We start from the raw sequence: 23,741 nt of genomic DNA on the forward strand, positions 1-23,741 counted from the left end.
AGAGTCCAAATAATGTACATACTATTAGATTCAAACAATAGGAAATACAGCAGAATCCTTGAAAGTGTATGGTTTATATTAGGACATGTACTCTGAAGGGAAGAACCAACCACACCAATACATGCTTTGGTCATAGAAGGGAATGACCTATTGCAAATCTATAGTTCTTGAAGATGATCAAAGGAACCAAAGGTATCCTGAGCCATAGCGTTCACTTCCCCGACCACAGCAGACATCAGTAATAGCAGCTTGATTCATCACTTTAAAAACTGGACCATTTAACAATGGTTATGTCACTTGATTAACTTTCTTGGGCAAGATTTATTTTTGAAACCTCTTACCTCAGAGAGAGAAAAAACACTTATTTTTTACAAAACTTCTAATTCACAACACGAATGAAATGAGTAAGACAAAATTATCTGATTTAAAAGTTTATCAATAGCCTCTTATATACACATATATATTCACAAAGTGGTTCAAAGAGTCCCCTTAAACAGTCCTTCTGTCAAGCTCCACTGGCTGAGAACTCCAATGAAGTCACTGGCCATGGAAAGGAGAAATCGCTGCGGCTTTTTGTGATCTTCATCTTCTGGCTTCACTAATCTTTTAACTGGGGACAGAGAGGAGTCCATTTTCATCAGCTGTGTCTAAGATTTTACAGATTACTGGAGATTCTACCTACACAACAAAAATAAAGTATTTAGTAAATATACGCTTTAAGACAAAAGGATAGAAATAATTTGAGTTTCACTGTTTTGGTTCAAATAATTTGTAATTATTCTTTTAATATTATTAAAACTTGTTTCGACATATCATACAAACCTTTGTTGATTCCCCAATGAATTCTACTCTTAAACCCTTTAATAAAACAACTCAAAAAAGTTATTGAAATTGATAGTATATGCAACTTCAATAGTTCTATTTGCTAAAAGATGTCTAAGATGATATCATATTCCAAATATGCCACAATTTGTTCAGATGTTTCCCAATTTGCAAACACAATTTGTTTCCATATTTTGCTTTCACAAATAGTGCTGCTCTGAATATTTTTGTATCAATAGGACTTTTCTTGTCAATAATTTCATTTGGGTAAGAACCTAATAGTGGCACTACTAGTTCAAAGATTATAAACAATTCCAGACTATTCTACCAGCTATCTGCTATTGCAGGTGATCCTGCCCTCTCTTTTCAACTGCACAGGAAAAAACAGAAAAAAAACAAAGCCCCTGTCTCTGGTTATCTCTCCTGTGTGTTGTCTTACCTGATTAGAACGTAAGTTCCTTGAGGGTTAAGACTTTTTCTTTATTTAATATTTGTATTGTTAGCATCTATCACAGTGCCTGGCATGTATTAAATTCTCAATAAGTGCTCACTTATTCAATCTTTCATTTATAATTTTAAATTGTATTCTAAGACAGTTGAGTGCCTTAAGAGCAGGGGCTGTTGCTGTCTTTCTCTGTATGCCCAGAGCTTAGCATGATGTCTCACACATACTAAGCACTGATTAAATGCTTGCTGACTAGTTGAATTCAAACCTCCATCAATGCTGAATTATTGTATCTGTTTTCTCATGTCCCTTCCTACACTGAACTTTCCACCTTTTACCATATTTGCCAGTGGATTCTAGGTGATGTGTCAGTTGATTTGCATTTCTATGATTATTAGTGATACTGAGAACATTGCTGTTGATAGTTTGCATTTTTTTTGTGATAACTCCATTCATAGTCTTTGATTTTCCTGTTGGAGCATGGCACTTGATCTTATAGATTTCTGCAAATTTCTGCAGATACTGGATGTGGGACATTTGTCAGAAGTGTTTTCAGCAAATATTTTTGCTATTTAATAATTTATTCTACCTGCATTTATTTTAACAGAAGTATTTTTCATAAAATCAAAGTAATTTTGTCTTTTATAATACTGTGATATCTCTTAACTACACAGATGTGAGAGTTATAACCTTCCATTCTCTTCTAATTTTCTGTTAATTTATCCATATGGATTTATTGAAGTAAACAGAGTAAGATAATAATAGCTAACATTTATAAAGAATTTTGAGATTTTTAGAATGCTTTACAAATCTCATTTGAGCCTCATAAGGCTATGAGGCAGGTGGTAGTATCTCCATTTTACAAATGAGGAAACTGAGGCTGAGAGGTTGGTGACTTACCCAGAATCACAGAACTAGCATGACAGCTAGGCATCCTTCTTGATTTCTCCCCCTCTCATTCATTATATCCAATCAGTGATAACGTCCTGTTCTTTCTATCTTTGTAGTATCTCTCATATATGCCCTTTCTCCCCATTTGAAGTCTCCCTGGGCCATCCTCCACTCAGCTGTCAAACTGATCTTCCTAAAGATCAGGCCTGACCACATCACTCTCCTCATATTCAGTCAACTTCAGTAGTTCCCTACTAAATCCAGGATCCAATATAAAATCCTTCATGTTTCCAAGTCCTTTGTTACCTAGCTCCTTCCTATCTTTCAGTCTCACACCTCATTTCCTCCCCTCTCCCTGCTCTCACTCTCTGAGGTCCACTGACACTGGCCTCCTTCTTGTTCCTCGCCTCATATGCCACGTTTCATCTGCCAACTCCAAGCATTTTCACTGGCAGTCCCTCATGCCTAGAGTGTCCACTCTTCTCGTTTCCACCTCCTTGCTTCCTTGTATTCCTTTAAATTTCAGTTGAGGTCCAACCTTTCACAACAATTTCCCCACAGTCCTTTGCAGTTTTGCTGTCTTCCCTCTAAGACTGAACCGCGCCCCCCCACCCTCCATTGTGTCCTGTACATATTCTGTTTGCATGTTGTCTCCTCTATTAGACTGAGAGTTCCTGGAGAGGAAGGCCTGGTTTTTGCCTTGCTTTGGCATTTCTAGCACTTAGCACAACGGCTGGCACATAGTAGGGTATTTAACAAATGTTTGTTGACTAACTCCATCGATTGTTATAATCATGTAATTATATTATTAATATTATTTTATGATAATTGCTTTCTTAATTCTTAACCATTATTTGCATTTTTTCATAAAATGTAATTTGGTCATAATGATTTTTGACCTTTTGTAATCTTTTTGCTAGTGTTAAACACAGATAACACACACAGACACAGACACAGACACACACCCATACACGTTCCTTGTATTATCACTGGTCTATAGCTCTCTCTTTGCTTTATTCTTCCCAGATTTGGGAATGAGGACCATACAAAAATTTGAATCTTAGAGAGTCTTCTTTTTTTATTTTTGAAAATAACTTATACAGGATGGGCTATTAGTCTTTTTAAAATTATTTGCCAGTAAGAACTGGAATCAATGGGATGCCCATCGAGTGGGGAACAGCTGCACAAGCTGTGGTATATGATTGTTATGGAATATCGTTGTGCTACAAGAAATGACAAGAAGGATGATTTCAGGAAAGCTAGGAAAGACTTACATGAATTGATGCAAAGTGAAGGGAGCAGAACCAGGAGAATGTTGTGTATAGTAACAGCAATACAACAATCTAGGACAATCCCAAAGGATTTAGGATGAAGCATGTTATCTTTCTTTTTCTTTGAGTCTTCTAGTTCAAAATGACTAATATGGAAATGTTTGACAATTGCACATGTATAATCTACACTAGATTGCTTAGTTTCTTGGGGAGGGGAGAGAGAAAAGATGGAAGGAGAGGATAGAATTTGTAACTCAAAAATTAATTTAAAAAAAAGTTAATAAAATTCCTAAATGTTAAAAAAATTGTTTTAACATGTAAGTGGTGGGGGGGGGGGAATAAAATGTTATTTTTTTAAAAAATTAAATGTTTGCCAGAAGTCATTTGTAAATGATTCTGGATCTGGAGTTTTGGGTTTATTCTCCCCCACAGGAGTTCATTGGTTGGGTTACTTCCTGTTTTGCTAGCATGGTTTCATAGATACTCATTCATTTCATGGAAGGCTTTTGTCAGTTTTTTTGAAAATTACTTCCTCTCTATTTGGTGCAAACAACTACTTTTCGTTTTGACAATTTGAGTTTTTCTTCTTTTTCTCTTTTTAAATCAATATAGTAAAGGGTTTGTGAATTTTCCAAGTCTCAAACAAACCCCACTGCTTTTTATTAGTTTAAATCTGTTTATCTTATTTTTAATTTTCAAAATGTCTTTTGTTTCTTTTTTGAAATTACTAAATATTTTTCCTCCCAGTCTTTACTTTTTGTTAGTCCACCCTTTTGTAAACATGCAATTTCCCTCCAATTGAGGTATAGCTTATAAATCTTATGTTATCCAATAATTTTTACTCTTTATTTTTTGTGTGTCTGACTAAGTTATCATTTAGAAAGTCTTTTTAATTTCCACTTAGACTCATTTTTTGTTTATATTTCCATTACTGACTGCTTTTTAAAGAGTTATAGTCTACCAAAAACATGTTCAATATGTCAGCCCTTTCTGCAGCTGTTTGAGTTCTATATCCCCGCAAATGATCAATTTTTGCATATTATAGATGTTTAACTTCCATAGGAGCCTTAGAAATACTTGTTCTCTAATATTCTCATTCAGCAATCTGCACACCTTTATCAAATAGAATTTTACCAATTCTTTTCTTTAGGTCTTCCTATTTATTTTTCCTTTAGATTTGTCAAACTCATTAGAGAAACATGTAGACTGCCTAAAGGTTATGTCTTATTATCTAGGTAATGGATTTCAAAAGTAAATCCTGCCTAAGTAACAATTCTGAAGGACCAAGATCAGTAAAACAATATGCACTAGATCTACCAAGTTTATGATATGAGCTGGTTTATCCCTCCCTGGGAAACCTGAAGGTCTCACTTTGCTATACCATTCTGCTAAAAATCCCTAGGTAAAATAAATCCTGATGGGAATATGTTTAGATTTGAGAGGAATAAAACTTGACTCTTTGGAGCAGGAAGTAGGAGTACAAAAGGAGACACGTACTCAAGGAGACGGAAGTCAGGTCACTACTGACAAAATGAGTATTAAAAAGTACAGCAAGATAAAAATGTGGATAATTGAGATAAAAACAGGATGAAGAAGCTTTAGTCTAGATTATCTGGATAACTGTCTCAGTTCACTCTGTCAGGGAAGACCTAGCTTCAGGATGATATATGCTTACTAATAAAAAGATTGTTAAAAAAAAATTATACCACGCTTTTTCATGGATCGAATGCCATAGGTAACATTAATTAGAAGGGTTAAAAAGCCTTTGGAGAAAATAGCTCCTTTAATATCTTAGAAAAAGGTACATATTCCTGCAAGAGGAATCTAGGCAGTAACACATGAGGTAAAGATATTAAATACAAGAGCAGAAGAAACATATACTACAAATTATAAACATGGCTTTGATAGCAAATAAACTTAGACATTTATTACTTTGGTTTTCTCATTCTGGAGTAATGCCAACGTGCCTCAAAAGGTTGTTGAAGGGATCATGTAAAATACTACTCTATTTTTGTTGTTTACTCTCAATAAAGGAAAACAAAAATCCCTTGGGAATTCTTAGATGTCAAGAGGATAAATGGACCAGAAAATTAACTATCTTTTCCATTATGGGGGGGAAGGGAGAAAAATACTTTTAAGAGTCAGAAGTGGAAAAGCTTGCCCAGATATTCTTTCTGGTTTGAAGGAGAACTGTAAAATGTAACTGCCTGGTGAGTTCATGTTTACAACCTCTTTCCCAGGCGCATCCTTCTCTCCTCTGGCACTGCCACCACTGTGGTACAAGCCCTCAACACCTTATGCCTGGTGGTTGGTCTGCCTGCCTCAAGTCTCTTCCCATTCCAATCCATTCTGCATTGAGCCACTAAAGTGATTTTCCTAAAGCAGAGGTCTGACACTGTCACTACCCTACTCAATAAACTCCAGTGGTTCCCCATTATGTATAGAATTATACAAAATCCTCTGTTTGGCATTTAAAGCTTTTTGTAACCTAGTCCATTCCTGCTTTTCTTTTACTCTCCAACATACACACTTTGATCCAGTGATACTGGCCTCCTGCCTCTTTCAAGAACAAGACACCTATCTCTCAGTTCCTGGCTTGTTCTCTGGCTGTCCTCCATGTCCGGAATGCTTTCCCTTCTTCTCCCCTCCTTTTGGCTTCCTTGGCTTCTTTCAAGTCTGAACTAAAATCCCATCTTTTCTAGGAAGACGTTTTCAATCCCTCCATTCTAGTGCCTTCCCTTTGTTAATTATCTCCTCTATTTAACCTGCATTTGGCTTGTCTGTATATATTATTTTGCTTATTGTCTCCCCTGAAAGACTGTGGGATCCTGGAGGGCAAGGAATGCTATTTGCCCTTTAAAAAAAAAAAATCTTCAAAAGTGAGTGTTTGGCAAATGTTTGCACTTGATAAATGTTTACTATTAGAATATCAGCTCCTTGCGAGTAGGGACCTCTCACCCCTCATGTTTCTTTTCAGAGAGATTAAGGAATGTTAATCTAAAGTACTGTGAGAAAGGCTTCCTACTTATAAAAGTACTGTGAGATTTGGATATGAGCAGGACTTTTAAAAAGTTGAGATAGTCTGGGGAAAAATCTGATAGCTAGCTGATGATATGTGGGGCTTGGAGTCAGGTAATCCTGAGTTTCTGTCTCAGAACTAAATAGCTACATGATCCTGGTTAAGTTACTTAACCTCTCTCTCAGCTTCAATCAGTTAATTAATCAACATTTATTTAAGTGCCTACTATGTGCCAGGCACTGTGCTAAACACAGGGAATAAAAAATAAAAGACAAAAGACAATCCCTGCCTTCAAGGAGCTTACGTTCTAATGGGGGGAGACAACATGCAAACAAATATGAAGCAAGTTATATTCAGGATAAACAGGAAGCAATTAACAGAGGGAAGGGACTAGAATTAAGAGAAATTGGGCAAGACCGCCAGTAAAAGAAGGGATTTTAGTTAGGGCTTAAAGGAAGCTAGGGAGGTCAGCAGGCAGAGAGAAGAGAATAAGCATTCCAGGGATGGTAAAAGTCAGAGAAATTGGTAAAATGAGGGACCTTTAAGATCTTTTAAGGCTCTCAATCTATGAAAAGTTCCTTTTGGACATAAGAGTACAGTCTCAGTGCTCCCAGTGGGCAGCCCAAGGTCTTAATTTAGATTCTAAACTTGACTCATGATTGAATTCATGACACTTATTGTACTTACCCCAAGAATATACTGGCAGGAATGAGGCTCTAACATATATACAGTAACAGCATGAGGTGATTCTGATTCTTTACATCTAAAGTAAATAAAAAAATACTTTAAGGAATTCCACAAACTATGAAGACTTTTTGTCTTAAGCTATAAAATAAACCACAAAAGGACTTTAACTTAGAAAAAAAGTAAAGCAAAGATTTTGTGTAATCTTAAATAGCACTTGTTTTTAGAAGTATATTATCTATTTATGAAAATTTTGTATAAAACACTGTTGATTAAAAATGTATGAAGGATGATTCAAATGTTAAACTTACTTTAGTTTTACAGTGACCTGTCTAGGTTTGTCAGTTAAATCACAAATATCTCCATTCCCATAAAAATGTGATACCATCCTACCAACAGAGAAGAAAGCAAGTTATTAATAAAGCAAAAGTTTATTCATTCAGGATAAATAAATAAGGTCAGTTTTGAACTAGTATAAAACTAGTATAAAATTTTAAAAGAAAAAAACTGGCTTATAAAGTGAATTTTAAGAGAAAAAAATTGGGATTTAAGTATATGTTGTAATTTAAATTTACTGCATATAACATTTACCAAATTTAGGTCCTACTCAATACCCTAATTACAGATAACATGCATACTTCACTTAGTATATTGTAAAATGCTCTAGCAGTAAACTATGTTTTCTCTATTAAAGTTAGCCATATCCCACTGTTTTGCTTTGCTTATGAGTACACCCTTCCTTTAATATATTCTAGAGAATACCAAATTCTAAGTTACTATAATGTAAATTAATAGATTTTCTTGTATATATATATTAATATATTATGTTCCTCTATAACTCCAAAATAAATTGTTTTTATTATCATTACGGACTTGGCAAACAAACATTTCCATACACAAAGCTCAAAAGAGGATGATATACAAAACCACATATTTCTATTAGGTAAAACTTTTACAAAGTATATGGCAAATTCTACAGTTGAGCTTCCTTTAGAACTGTCCTGCTTTTTTTGTGACTCCCTCTGAAAGCCTTTGTTTCTTCCTACACATTTAAAAAATATTAAATTAATAATGCTTTGGATATTTTTTGGGCAACAGTATCACTACTTCCTCCCCCCATCCTCCTGTTCCCTCCTTGGTAACAAGTACTCAAGTATGTCTGAAAATGAATTGCATTAATCAAAGTTTTTAGGACTTTTAAAGTTTTCTTTTATAACACTGTATGTACTGTATAAATTGTTCTCTTGATTCTGCTCACTTCACTCTGCACCAGTTCATAAAAGCCTTTCCAGGTTTCTCTGAATTTACGCCTTTTGCCATTCCTTAGGGCACAATAACATTCCATTATATTCATAGATCATAACTTGTCCAACCTTTCTCCAGTTGATGGGCACTCCTTTAGTTTCCAGGACTTATTTTTAATAACAAAAAGAACTGCTATAAATATTTTTGTATATAGAACTCCTTTCTCTTTTTCTTGAACCTTTTTGGGGTATATGTCTAGTAGTGGTATTGCTAACATAGAGTTCCAAATTGGTTTTCAGCATGGCTGGGTCATTTTGATAGCTACATCAACAGTGCATTAGTATCCTCTGAATATTCCCTCCAACAATGTCATTTTCTTATTTTTTGTCAGCTTTACCAATCAGTTGATTGTGAGGTGTTTGAATTTGGATTTCTCTTACCAAGGACTTGGAGAATGTTTTTCAAATGTTTGTTGATAACTTGATTTCCTTATTTTAAAAACTGCTTGCTGATATCCTCTAATCCTTGTTTAGTTAGGAACTTTGCCCATCCAAAATTATTTCCTTCCTCGTTCCTTTAATTTGTTTATGATGTGACCTTTTACATGTAGATCGTATATATCTTTGGAACTTATCCTAGTACATGTTACGAGGTGCTGGCTTAAACTTAATTTCTGCCAAACCACTTTGCAGTTTTTCCAACAGGTTTTATCTGAGAATCATTACATCAGGAGTTATTATGTTTCTATAGGTAATGTACCTAATCTGCTCTATAGATCAACTTTTCTCTTTTTTTAACCACAGTTCTGATGATCATATCACTGAAATCTGAGATCAGTATTGCTTCCATTCCTTCCTTTACACTACTGCCCCTGCCCCCACTTCCTATAATATTCTAGACCCTTTGTGTCTCTAGATTTTATTATTTTTTCTAGCTCTGTAAAACAATACTTATGTAGTATGGTATGGCACTGAAGAAGTTAATTATGAATTGCTATCATCAGACTGTCAGTCCAACCACATGCAATTAACATATCTCTAATTGCTTAGGTCTGTCTTACTTATCTAGCAGATTTCATAGTTGCACTTACATAATCCCAGTGGGCCTTGGCACAGACTTCCAAATACTTTATATATTTTGTAGTTATTTTGAATGGAATTTCTCTACCCTCTCCTACTGGTTTTGCTGGCGTACAGAAAAGCTGTATAAAGTTCTGTGAGTTTATTTTATATCTTTCTATTTCACCAAAGTTATTGCTTCAATTAATTTTTAGTTGACTATGTTTCTCTGTGCATCATCTTATGTGCAAAAAATGAAAGTTTTGATTTGATATAGTTAGCACTTCCAGTATATCAAACAGTGGCAACAAAAGACTTTTTTGCTTTGCTCTCAACATTAGTGGAAAGGCCTCATTTATCTCATTACATATAATGCTGGTTCTTGAGTTCTGATAGATCCTATTAACTTTATTAAGGAAAAAGTCCATTTATTCTTATGCTTCTTAGAGACTAATGTCTTATTTCAAATACTTTTTTTGGAATCACTGATATAATGTAATTTTAAAATCAATTTTGTTTAAATATGGTAGATTATACTTAGTTTTCCCAAAATTAATCCAACTCTACATTCTTATTATACGTTAAACCTAGTCAGTGTACACTTTCTTTTGGATGCATTGCTATAGTCTCTTTGATTCCGACCTCAAAATTTTAAATTGGCAAAGAGGTTGCAATCATTTGAGATTACTGGTCTATAGTTTGTTTCTCTGTTTCCTCTCTTTCTGATTTGATGATCAAGATTATGTTTGCATCAATGAAGGGATTTCGAAGTATCCTAACCTACCTAATACTGTAATTAGGTTTTTTTTTTGAATGTTTGACAAAACTCACTTTTAATTCCATCTAGTCTCATTTTTCTTTAGGAATTCATTTATTGAATTTCAATTTCTAACTGGGTTATTTAAATTCTAGGAATCTGATGCTTTTGTAAATATTCATTTACTTTATTTGTGATTTTGTTGGCATCTGATTGGGCAAAAATTTCTAATAATTTCTTTTATTCTTCCATTTATTGTTAATTCTTTTTCACTTTTCATATGGTAGGTTATGTTTTTTTCTTAAAATACAAACTAGCCCTTTTAAAAAAAAATCTAAATTCTAGCTTTAACAATTTTTTTGCTTTCATTTATATTAATCCTTATTGCCTTTCAGAATTTGTTTTTGTATTTAGTTGACTTTTTTTGGGGAATTTGTTACTTTTCTAGGTTTTTTCTTTTAATCCAAATACCAAAATCACTGATTTGTCCTTTCTTTTGCTGATGAAAGAATTTTGTGGTATATATTTCCCCTTCAGGAACTGCTTTAGTTGCATCACCAAAGTTTTATCATTTCACTGTTCTAATTTTCTTTGATGAAATGGTTTAACATTTCTCATGATTTGCTCTTTGACCTTAGTCTTGAAATATTTTTTAATATTTTAAAAAAGTCCTTCATTGAATACAATTTTATTGCATTGTGATCCATAAAAAATGTTTAATATTCTGCTCTTCTGCATTCTTTGTGAAGTTTTTGTTCCCTAATACACAGATTTTGTAAAAATGCCATGAGCTATGTTTCTTTTCATTTAGTAATCATCTGAGAACTATTTTATCTAGTTTTTCTAAAATCCCACTGAGGTCCTTAATTTCCTTTTTATCTTTATGTCAGATCTGTCTAGATCTAGGTAGCTGGGTGGCACAGTGTACCTATAGTGATGTACTTGGAATTAGGAAGATTTGAGTTAAAAATCCCCTCCTTAGACACTTACTGTGTGACCTTGGACAAATCATTTAACTTCTGTTTGTTTGGACTTCCTCATCTGTAAAATGGGGATAATAACAGCACCTACCTCCTAGGGGTGTTATGAGGATCAATTGAGATAATATTTGTTAAGTGCTTAGTAAAGTGCCTGGAACACGGCTGTTGTTCAGTTGTGTCTACCTCTTCATGACCTTGTAGCCTATAGCATGCCAGGCCTTTCTGTTCTCCACTATCTCCCAAAGTCTGTCCAAGCTCAGGTTTGCTGCTTCTATGACACCATTTACCCATCTCCTTCTTTGCTGTCCCTTTTTCCTTCAATCTTTTACAGAATCAGAATCTTTTCCTGTCCTATCTTTTCATTATGTGGCCAAACTATTTAAGCTTCAGCTTCAGTATTTGTCCTTCTAATGAACAGTTAAGAGTTAATTTCTGTCAACATTGATTGATTTGATCTCCTTGCTGTCCAAGGAACTCTCAAAAATCTTCTCCAGCTTTCCTTATAGTCCAACACTCACAGCCGTACATTTCTACTGGAAAAATCAGAGCTTTGACTATTTAGACCTTTGTCGATAATGTGATGTACCTACTTTTTAGTATGCTGTTCCAATTCGCTATAACTTTCCTTCCAAGGAGCAAGTGTTCAATTTCATGGCGGCAGTCACAAAGCAGGTACTTAATAGACTCTATTAGAATTTTACTATCCGTTTCCTCTGTCTGTAATTGCATCAACTTTTCCTTTCAATATTTAGGCGATATATCATTTGGTGCACATATATTAAGTATCAATACTGATTTCACTATCTATATTGCCTTTAAGCATAATGTGATTTACTTATTAACTCTTTTAATCAAGTCTATGTTGAGTTACCCTGAAGCATAATAGACTTTGCTCCACTCCCTAATTTTAATTGTGACTGTTCCAAGTGGCTATCTATAAACATGTTGTTGGAATACACCTTTTAATCTATTCTGTTATCCTCTTCAGGTTTTAAAGGTGAGTTCATCCCACTCACATTTCTGGTTATGATTATTAGTTGTGTATTTCTCCTATCACCCTATATATTTTCTTTTGCCCCCAACACCCTTTCCCCTCTTTACAAAAAAAGAGGACTGGGAAAGAGATCTGTGTGCAACATTCATAACCTATGACTAATGTGATCTATTTCTGTTCCACTTCTATTTTCTCTATACTTTGGGTGTTTTTTTACTCTCTCTGTCCCCTGTTCTACCTACTCTCTCGAGATCATCAAAAGATAACAGAACCATACATAGGCCCTTCTTTGTATTTAATTCCATCTAAGACTTCTGAAGATGTAGGGTTCAGAGAAGACCCTTGTTTTTTCTCCTATTAGAATGTGAATTTATCCTATAGTGCTTTCCAAATATTCAAGTGGCTCCAAGGTATTTGAACATTTTCTTTGTAGCTGTTTATAGTATACTTTTCTTTTCCTCTGAAATTCTGGATTTTGGCTATGATGTTCTCAGGATTTTAGTTTTAGCTGCTTTTTCTGGGAAGGAAATCTGGGATTATTTCGATTTTAATTTTATCCTATAGTTCTAATATGTCTAGGTAGCTTCCATTCAATGATTTCCTGAAATATGGTATTCAGGCTTTCTTAAAAAAACAGTGATTTTCAGGTAGTCTAATGATTTTTACATTATCTCTCTTAAACTTTGTTTTCTGGGTCAGTTGTTTTTGATAGTAGATAACGTATATTTTCTTTTTTCTTCAGTTTTGTTTTTCTAAATTTTTTTTTGTCTCACGGAGTCATTGATTTCTTTTTGGTTCGTTATAAATTTCAAGGAGTCTCTTATAAAGGTTGTACCTCATTACCCTATACTGTTTAATCTTCTTAGCTGTAGAGCTCTCATTTCATTGCCATTTTTTTCCTCTTTAGTTCCCATTTCATTCATAATTTTTAGCTTTTTCATTAATTATAGGATTTCTAGTAGGTCTTGTGGCCAAGCTGTGTTTTCGTTTGAGGCTTTGCTTGGATAAGCTGTGTAGACATTCTCTTCTGGAATTGTTCTTTGGTCAACCTTGGATTGATAGTATTTCTGTAACATTAGTGTATTCTTCTATTTACTCCTTTTCCCCAAAATTAGTACTCGAGTACTTCTGAAGAAATGTTGGGTCCTTGCTGGATTGTTATTTGGGATCCTGTGAATGGTTCTTCTAGGTACTGTGTTGTGTTCTTCAAAGAACTCAAGGGTGGCTTAGGCAAGTAAATAACAAACTTTCACAGTCCTAGGGTATAGTCTGGTTTTTGTCTGAGCTTTTCAGATTCTCAGTCCTTGACTGGAGTAAGATTACATAGCCATAGATTCCAAATACTGATAGCTTGCTCCTGGTTTGTGTTGCCGTCTTTTTATCCTTAGGTAAAATGCTGTTAGATTCAGTTTTCCCTTGTTCACCCCAGACTTATAAGTCTCAAAACACTTCAATATTTTGTTCTGAAGTTGGGCTTTTCTGACTGGACATGATACACAGTGCCTGCAGGCTGGTTATCTCTTTATGTATACCTGGGCTATAAAAATGCTTATTTTCATTTTTTTCTTAGATTTCTCAATCATTTCTCAGTCACAAGCTGTTTTCCTATACCCGTTAGAGTATTTACGTGAGAGTTGAGCTGTATACTACAGATCATGCCATCATTTTAGCTGAAATGCCTTTCCTTCCTAATTTTAACTGCCTGCTTTGTCTGTGCAAAAGCTTTTCAATTTTATGTAGTAACAACTGCGCATTTTTAATCTTTTGGGATCTTCTTTATCCTTTTTTGGTCAAGAACCTTTCTTTTACCTGTAGTTGTAAAAGCCATCTCTTTCATTGTTCCTTTAACATGTTTATGATGTGAACTTGTTTATATGTGGGTCACATATGGATATGGATATTTGGTGCTAATTGTAGCATACTGTATAAGATGCTGGTCTAAACATAATTTCTGCCAGACTCCTTTGCAGTTTTCCCAGTAGTTGTTGAATGGTGAGTCCTTATGTTGGTAGTTGAAGTCTCTGGGTTTATAAAACCCAAAACATGCTACCATGCTTCTGGAAATATGTATCTAATTTGTTCCACAGAAAATTGTCTACTAAAAAGATATACTAAATGTGAGGAAATCCAAAGATCAGAAAGGGAAAGCATTTAGGAGGGTATATGGGTAAGGGTCAAAGGACGGAGAAAAGAAGTGATTTTAAAGTATACTACAGGGCACCTTGTGGAAAGAGGGAATGGATGAGAAGCTTTGGAAACAAAACAAAATGGAAAGAGAGGTATCATGATACATAATGATGTTAAATTATCCAGTCACTTGTTGGAGCTCTCTCTTTGCCAAAAGCAGAGTAGTTAATAACTTCTTTACTCACTTAAGTGACAATTTTACCGTTCAAAAGGTGGAGAGTGCAGTCAATCTGGATCTGATTCTTACTAACAAGAAGGAGGGAACAATGGGAAGTGACAGAGTTTTTGACAGAGGAGAGAAAATCTTGGCATAGTCCAACTGGCACATAGGAAATGCTTAATAAATACTTGTTGGATTGGCTTGACTTAATAAGCACCTGAGATTTTGGGGAAGTTCAGAGGAAAGATAGGTAAGATGCCATGCAATGAAATGCTTCAGGGAAGTCAACCTAGGAAGGATAAGAATTGCTCAAGAACAGACTTCTGAAGACTCAAAGGGAAACAGTTTCAATAATAGAAAATGGGATTTATCTGAAGAGACTGTTGTGAATGCAAAGGAAACTCATTAACATAGATTTTTAAAAGTACTGTACATAAGATGGAAGCAAGGCCAGGTAACAGAAGATGAATGAATATAAGAGGGTAGTATGATTCTGTAAAACCAGAATGCAAAAATTCATGAGCTGAGTTTGATGAAAGAAAGTAAGAACACAAAGCGAATTTTAAAAGCTATTATGAAAGAAAAAGGAGAGCAAAAAAAAAGCATCCAGTTTTAGCTGGATGAGATGATGGCAACTGACAAATAGTTTTTATTTTGTCTCTGAATTTGTGAAAGAGAATAACGGTTGCATTGGAATTGACATAATAAAATGGCTAGCAAGGAGCTGATGATCAAGATTAGTAAGAAAATACTGTTAAAGTCAAGCTGCTTACCTACCACGAATGATATCCTTGAAAGAACTGGCAGATTTAAATACTGAATCACTATCAGTAGTTTTTGAAAAAGTCATGCAAAATAGGAGGCATAGCACAAGAATGGAGAAGGGTAATGTTACGATTTTCAAAAAAATAAGAGTGTAAACTATAGGTCAATGAGAATAACTCTGATTCTTGGGAAAATTCTAGAATGGCTCATAAAAGAGATGACTGAACATCTAGAAAGGGAAGCAATCATTACAAAAAGCAAACATTGTTTTATCAGGAACAAGTCATCCTAGATTAACTTCATATTCTTTTTTGATAGGATTATTAAACTAATATATTAAGAGATGTGGACTTAAATTACCTTGATTTTAGCAAAGTTTCTGATAAATATCTCATGTGATGGACAAGGTGGAAAGATACAGAATAGATAATCACACAGTCAGATGGATTCAGAATGGGTTAGATGACTATATTCAAGGAATAGCTGTTATTGGTTCAATATCAATATGTGGGGAGGTCTCCAGTAGAGTACTCCAGAGTTCTCTGTTAGCCTTGTTATGTCTAACATTTTCTCAATGACTTGGATAAAGGCATAGATGCTCACATGATATGCAGATAACACAAAGCTTGGAGGGATAGCTAACCCAAAGGATGATAGAATTGGTATCCAAAAGGACCTTGAAAAGCCCTTTGGGTTAGCATTGAGCTCAATCTAGAAAGAGGAAATTCAAAAGAGATAAAGTCTCATACTTGGGTACAAAAAAAATCAACTTCACAAGTATAATTTAGGGGAAGGTATGGATAAGCAAGAGTTGTTCTGAAAATAATCTGGGGGTTTTAGTGAACTGAAAACTCAATATATTTCTAATGTATGATGAAACTTCCAAAAAAGTCAATGTAATCTTGGGGTTTATAGTTTGTTACTTTACTGAGGTTACTGTTTCATTTTTGGAGAGGGGTTAAATCTCTAGGGTTCTCTAAGTAAACCATCATATCTGTAAAAATGATTATTTTTTTCTTGTTTGTATGTTCCCTCAAATTTTTTTCTTATGTTATTGGTAGTTAGCAATTCTAGAACTACATCAAGTAACTGGTGATGATGGACTTTCTTACTTTATATCTCACCTTACTAGAAAGGTCTCTAGTGTTTCTCCATTACAGATAACTGGCTCTTGGTTTTAAATAGATATTACTTACTGAGTTAATGAAGAGCCTGTTTATTTTCATAGCATAATGGGGGAAAATGCTGAGTTTTGAAAGCTGAATGATTAATGGATCTGAGTTTGAATTCTGTCTCTTCTGCAAACAACTACCTATGACCTTGGGCAAGTCACTGAACTTCTCTAAGGATATAGTGGATACAATGCTGGGCTTTGAGACAATAAGATCTGAATTCAAATCCAGCCTCAGATACTTATTAGCTATGTGACCCTGGGCAACTCACTCAACCTCTGTCTGCTTCAGATTCCTCATCTGCAAAATGGGGATAATAACAACACCGATTTATCAAGGCCACTGTGAGGATCAAATGAAATAGTAATTGTCAAAAGTGTAGCTTGGGTGCCTGGAACACAGTAAGTGCTATATAAATTTAGTTGTCATTCTTGTTGCTGTTGTTGCTTATTTTGCAAGAAGGATTTGTTAAGATCTCATTTCTTATTTTTGTTAATTTATGTAATATCCTCTAAAACTGTATAAAGTTTACTTACCAACTCGTTAGATTACAATTTACAATTCAAATCACACATCAATGTGAAAAAGAAAAGAAGTAAAAGGTTATACCTAATATTCTTAAGACTAAGAAACCAGATTTCTAATCAGCTAGAAAATCCAGCACATTCAGAAACCAGAGCCTCTCAATATAATCAGCTCCTCAAAGGTTAAACTTAAGAGTCTGGGAGGCAAAAGAAAAAATACAGTCAAAATCAGATGTCTCCCCACTGTCCCAGGACTGAAGACTGACATTTAACTTGTAGCTGGAAAGCAGGGATACCAGCCAAGTCATTAAGTCTGATAATCAAAGGAGATCAGGTAAGGCATATGATATCCCTTTTTAAAGAGGAAAGGGTACCAAATATATTGAAACCTTACTATAAAACCCAGTCCAAAGGAGTGTAATTACGAAAGCACCAGAGCAGGCACATACCTATTCTATGTTGTGTAGATTCTATTACAATGTGATATTCTAATTGAGAAATTAGAAATCTTGAAGTTGTAAATGAAAACATTCACATTTTCAACACCACCCTCTGACTTTTCTTTGTTCTTCTTTGGACTTTACCTAACTATTTGTGTACCATCGTCTCGGAGATGATAGGCTCTAGCAGTATTCTTCTTTGCCCATTCAATATGCTCTTCTTTGTTCCATGTTCCCACAATTACAGATGTTTTTCCAATTTCCTTATCCTAAAATATGGAAAAATGCTTGTGATAGGTTTTACACAGTTTGAAATATTTTATCTATACAGATGACATATCTTTTTTCCCAATTTGCTTTGACCCTTAGCCCTGTATTGATAACGACTTATTGAACATATCCTTTCAGACAACCATTGCTTAAACTTAATGCATCCAAAATTTACCATCTTCACTCTGAATTAGATGCCCCTCTCAAATTATCTTTTCATTAACGGCACCGCCAGCCTCCTAATAACCCAGAATACAAATAGTTTTCCAGTTCCTCCAACTCTCTCTTCCTCTATATCCATCAATACCATCACTCCCTTTGAAACATCTCTAACGCCTGTCTCTCTCTCTCTTTCCATTTCAATCGCTAAGTAAGAAACTATAATGTAGTGGGAAAAAGCAATGGCTTAGGACTATTAGGACTCAATCATTCACTAAATGTGTAACTTTGGGGAAATCACTTCAACTTACTGGAACAGTGAGTGAAGATTTTGAGAATCAAATGACAGCTGCAATTAATGTAAAGGGCTCAGTAAACTAAAAAATATTACATAAATACAACTGATTTCTATCAACCTTGAGAACAGCAACTACCTTTTAAGTGGTCCCTCTTCCTTCCAACTCACCTGGAGTTGGAAGGGACCTGAGTGATGTTAAGGGGCTCTCTGAACTTGTCTTCTTGAGTTACCATATTTCCCACAAACAATGGATCTAGAGTATACAGAAGGTCCTGAACATGTCAAGGACAAAACCCACCCTGACCAACATACTTGGTTATTTGTACTCCTAGCTGGATTCCCTGTGTGTCCTTGGGAGTGAAATCAGCAACAAAAACAAATGCCCATCAATCTACAACAGACTGAGAAACTTTGTGCTGCTGGGACCCTCATAGATAAGCAGACCATCCTTTCTTTACGGTCTGGCAGTTCCCAAGGGAGAAAAATGTGGCTTTTGCCATTACCTTTCTCCTTCCCTTGGGGAGGAGATTAATCCTTTCCTCACCTCTAGTGCTCTTTCTCTCCTCTCCTGAATTCCCATTTAGGAGGAGACTGATGCCCTTCCTCCTGTCTTTGCTGCAATTTCACATATATGTGAGCTTCTGTTTGAATTGTGATCCCCTTGCACTTGTGTAGGGGTTCCACATTCTTGTACATTTCTCTTGTAATAAATCCAGTTGCAATGCATGTCTCATGAACTTGTGATATTTTTTTGATTAATAGTAGCCAATAGTACAATTCAGATCTGAACAAGAAGCCCTCCACTGCCTACTCTAAGGTGCTTAACCAACACTGGCTTCAAGGTCTCAAATGAGGAGGGTGCCCATTTATTCCTGAGGCAACCTATTCCACTTCTGGCTACTTGTAACAGTTAGGAAACAAAATATTTATGTTGCCAATCTAATCTTAAGGTACTTGATGTTATCATACTGCTTTTCTAGGCAAACACTTTCAACTGCTTTCTAATTCCTAAAAAATAAATTCCAAATTCCTGAGCCTGAAACTCAAGGCTCTTCATAACTCGATCTCAGCCAACTTTTCCAATTTTATCTCCAACTGTTCTTTCAAGAAGTAGCCAAACCAGTTTCCATATCATTCATTAAACGTGTCATACCTATTTGTAGTGTCAATACTTTGTTCATATCATTTGTCTCACTCTGAATGCCCTTTGTCCAACAATCTACTTATCCAAATGCTTGACCTTTCAATTCCAGTCTCACGTCCTCCATAATACCACCCCTAATTGATCTCGACCACTTTCATATCCCATTCTCTGAATTTTGCTATTATTTACTGTCTATATCACGTTTTTGTCATATATTATACTAAAACTGCATTAAATATTGTATTAAATATTGCTTCGTATTACTTTAGAGCTTTAATCAGCACACACTTGCTGGTTTAATTAATAACTCAATAAAAAGCAGTAGGTCAGAGAATGTCTTATTTGTCTGGGATGGTTCAAATACGGTTCTCTCTAAAGTTAAGGGCATGAAGGGTAGGTGGTTTCTTTTAATTTCCAAAATAAAATTATTCTGAATGTAATATGAAAAAAAAGTTGTACACGAAACTGCATTATGTACAGCTGGCTTTTCTTAGAAAGTATATAATAAATTCAATCTGTAGCTTTCAAAGCTGTCTTGCTTGTATATATTTCTTTCTGGCTTTTGTTCTGTTCTGCCTTTTTTTTTTTTTTTAAGATGCTTCAATGAGTCTATGACGTTTTTCTCTTTTCTTGCCCTTCTTTCCTTTTCCCTTTCATTTCTACCTTATCCATATCATTCCTTATCCTCCCACTCCCCTTCATATGGGGGAAAAAAAAGGTTTCTGTTAAATTTTCTTAGATTTTAAAACATGTTGCCTAAGCTGGAAGTACTCATTCCATATAAAATTTATTTTAATATCATCAGAAAAGTATTTTCTCCCCTTGCCCACATTTTTCTTCATGAATTAAAAAGTAACCTTTTTATCTTATTAACACCACAAAAGTTTCAAAGAGGAAAATACTATACAACACAAAAAGGTTGGAACAGAAAAAGCTGCCACCCAAGGGACCTTGAATCCTGAAATGTATTTTCCATAAATACTTACATCCTAGTCCCTTAATCAAATTCCACTGGCTCCCTATTGCCTATAGGAAAAAATATAAACTCTTCTATTTAATTTTTAAAATCCTTCACAATCTAGCCCCCATCTATCTTTCTATGCTCATTATCCATTTATTTTGCTTCTTTTACTCTAATGGTTCAGTCAAGTTGGTCTTCCCTCTGTTCTTGCAATTCATAAGTATTTAATAAATTCTCTATCAGTCTATCTTTCTATCTTGTTGAGAAAAGTGATTTTTTTTTTTGACATTGTATCCCCAATGCCTAATACAATACTCGGCACACAGTGAGTGCTTAACAAATGTTTATTAATTGAAGAAGGGAAAGGAAAGGAATAATGACTAATTTAAGATATCATTTTCACTTTTTTCAAATGAGATAATATATGCAAAAGTAATAGCAACTTTAATGTTATACAAATATTTATAGTCTAACTATATAGTTACTCTTATAGTTACCATGACTTTACTGAATATGACAGATCTATTTTCAGAGTAACTGGCTTAGCGTACCCAGATTTATTAACTGTGTTCATATATCAGCTTCCTATTTCATCTGTTATTTAATTTTTATAATGAATTACTTAAAACACTAATCTTACCATAAAAAATATTTCCATGACGTGCAACAAATCTAAACTTTGGAGTTTTATCAGAAAATAATACTTATGATATCTGACATTTTAAGGTTTGCAAAGAGCTTTACAAACATTATCTCATTTGGACCTCCCAACAACACTTAGAGCTATACTATATAGCACAACACTAGAATAGCTAACAATTTATATAGGGCTTACTGTGTGCCAGACTCTGTGCTAAGCACCTTCCAATTATTATTTCATTTGATCCTCACAACAATCCTGGAAGGTAGGTGCTCTTTATTTTCCACATTTTAGAGATGAGGAAACTGAGGCAAAAAGAAGTTAAGTGACTTGCCCGGGGTCACATAGCTAGTAAGTGTCTGAGGCTGGGTTTGAATGCAGGTCTTCCTGCCTCCAGGCACTGTGCAACCTAGCTGCCCCTGTATGTAATATGGGTATTACCACCCCTATTTGTTACTGAGCAGACTGAGGCTCTGAGAGGGTAAGTGATGTACTCTTGTTATGAAGCTAATCAGAAGCAACATTCGAACACAAGTCCTCCTGGCTCCCGGTTTATCCCTTTATTCATTACAAATCACTACCCATATATAAGGTTATCTTATAGACTTATAGACACTAGATTAACATAAAATTTTCATTCCCATACACAAAATGATTTTTACATGCTCACAGTAATAAATGATCCTAAGAGCAAACTTTAAAGTGATTGGCTCAAAATCAATAGCCAGTCCTTCATCATTCAGACTTTATAAATGACCTAACCAGCTTTTCCTAGTGATATCAATTGTTTCATAAAATAAAAATAGCTTTAATTTATCTAGAGGTATGGTAACATAAATATTATTACATACCTCATGGTACTGATGAACATGTTTGCCATAGCAAAATTCATATTTCCACCAACCTACACCCTAAGAGATAGTAAAAAAAAAATGTTAGTGACAGTTTCAGGGGGGGGGTCTCAGTACAAGAGAGAAATATAGTGAAATCAGTTCTAGTTTTACAGTAGAAGAGATGTTTGACAAAATGTTTTTCAATTATGATAATATGATATAAAGGATGCAAACAGACAAGGGAAATATAGTTGGCAATAGAAATATTAGTAATATTAAAACAGAATGCACCTTCCCACTTTTTACCACTGTGTCAGGAGGAATACATATAATATAGCTGCTATTCTGATCATCAAGCACAAACTAATTTAGGCAATGAAGTACTCTATCCTAGGAAAATAAGTTCAAAAAGATTAAAAATTTCCACCTTAATATAGTTTCCTCCACTACTTTTATAGACCCCCCAAACTAGACAATATCAAAGCCTGGTAACATTTATTGCATTTAGGCATTTAGTTATGTTAACTTAGACCTAGCTTCCTACTAAAAAATCAGAAATCAAATAAATTTCACCATTTAAATTAAAACAAAAAAATAAACTGTGATTTGTGTCAACCATGGGAGTTGTTCTAGTTCATGTACAATTTTTCAAAGTAATTGATTTTTGTTTAAGATAAGAGTTAAGTGATATGAATCGACAAAGTATAACGCCTTTGGGTTACATTGTTTTCACTAGCCAATTTTAACTGGAAAAATCCTGACTGGATGTTTCCCAGAAAATTGTAGGTTTCCTAAAGACAAGCATATATTTCAATTTTTAATCCTGTCAATGTACAGTTAGCGAGTCCCTAAAAAATAAAACTCTCAATTTAATAGTTAAATAATTCATTCCTCACCCCATGAAAACAGTAAGAGCCACTAAGAAATTCCTTTATGAGTTGATCATCAGTCAGTTTGGAGATATGTGTTGTTCCAACAGTGAGTAGTTGATGAGTGCCAAGAGCAACTGGTTTTGGGAGGGAGGTAAATTTGTCTTCTTTAGCTGAATGTGGTTCTTCCTGAAATTAAGTACATGAATCTTTAAGGGCTCTCAATGTGCACTTTAAAAAGGTTACACTGATGCCTTATGCTCTTCCTAATTCCCACAAATGCTGTCACTTCCCAACTATCTTGACCCCTCAAATAGTGATCTCTATGGACAAAGAAGTATAGTTAAACAAAATCAACTTACACACTGACCATATCTGACAATGTATTGCCTATTTCCACACCAGTAATCCACCACATTTCTTCCTCCCCTTCAGGGTAATAATCCAAGATTTATTAAATTTATTTACAGAAGATCTCTGTAGTTAGCCCCTTGAGATGGATAGCAAGCAAGCAGGGGATACCATTGGTACAGATCTATGTTTTACTGAAACTGTTAAGCAGTGAGTAGGTTGAAACATTCAAGATATGAGCAGGATATGTAAATGTTCAACCAAGATGGAGCTGGATAGAAGCCACATAACATTCTTAAAAATTGTTTTTCATATTTTTTGTTTCTTATATCACCATAGTACCCGTTTATCCTTCCTCATCTTCCTCTCAGAGAGCAATCCTATGACAAATAGTATTTTTTGGAGAGGAAAAGAAAATCAGCAAAACTGACTGATAACATTGAAAAAATCCAAAACCACGTGAAATGAAACACTTGTAGCACTCCCACCTCCACGAAGGGAAAGGTTCACCCCTTTCTCTGTGGAAGAGGAACATCTATGTCACCATTAGTCTTGCAGAGTCAAGATTAGTCAATGTATTGATTTAAAATCTCATGTGTTTTAGTATTGCTTTCATATACGTACATAATATATATACACATACACATATGCAATCTATATGTAATACGTACATATATGTACACAAACACATATATAAACTTATACAAACACTCTTAGAGAAGCATCATGGTACAGTGAGAAGAAGACTGAATTAGAATACTTGGATTCATATCCTATCTCTGCCTATCTCTTATGTGACTTA

At 34.7% G+C, this 23,741-nt stretch overlaps 1 protein-coding gene across 1 annotated transcript in view; it reads right to left on the reverse strand.

The window, feature by feature from the left end:
* Positions 1 to 415: 415 nt before the first annotated feature.
* ERLEC1 (endoplasmic reticulum lectin 1) overlaps positions 416 to 23,741 on the reverse strand; it is a 44,835-nt gene continuing 21,509 nt past the window's right edge. Inside the window, exons 9-14 of the mRNA XM_072635576.1 lie at positions 22,616 to 22,777; positions 21,738 to 21,797; positions 17,559 to 17,683; positions 7,444 to 7,521; positions 7,136 to 7,211; positions 416 to 678 (exon numbers count right to left, since the gene is read on the reverse strand). Coding sequence (XP_072491677.1) covers positions 607 to 678; positions 7,136 to 7,211; positions 7,444 to 7,521; positions 17,559 to 17,683; positions 21,738 to 21,797; positions 22,616 to 22,777 — 573 coding nt within the window. The 3' untranslated portion in view covers positions 416 to 606. The remainder of the gene's footprint in view (positions 679 to 7,135; positions 7,212 to 7,443; positions 7,522 to 17,558; positions 17,684 to 21,737; positions 21,798 to 22,615; positions 22,778 to 23,741) is intronic.

The sequence above is a fragment of the Notamacropus eugenii genome, chromosome 1, assembly GCF_028372415.1.
Source record: "Notamacropus eugenii isolate mMacEug1 chromosome 1, mMacEug1.pri_v2, whole genome shotgun sequence".
Lineage (NCBI taxonomy): Eukaryota > Metazoa > Chordata > Mammalia > Diprotodontia > Macropodidae > Notamacropus > Notamacropus eugenii.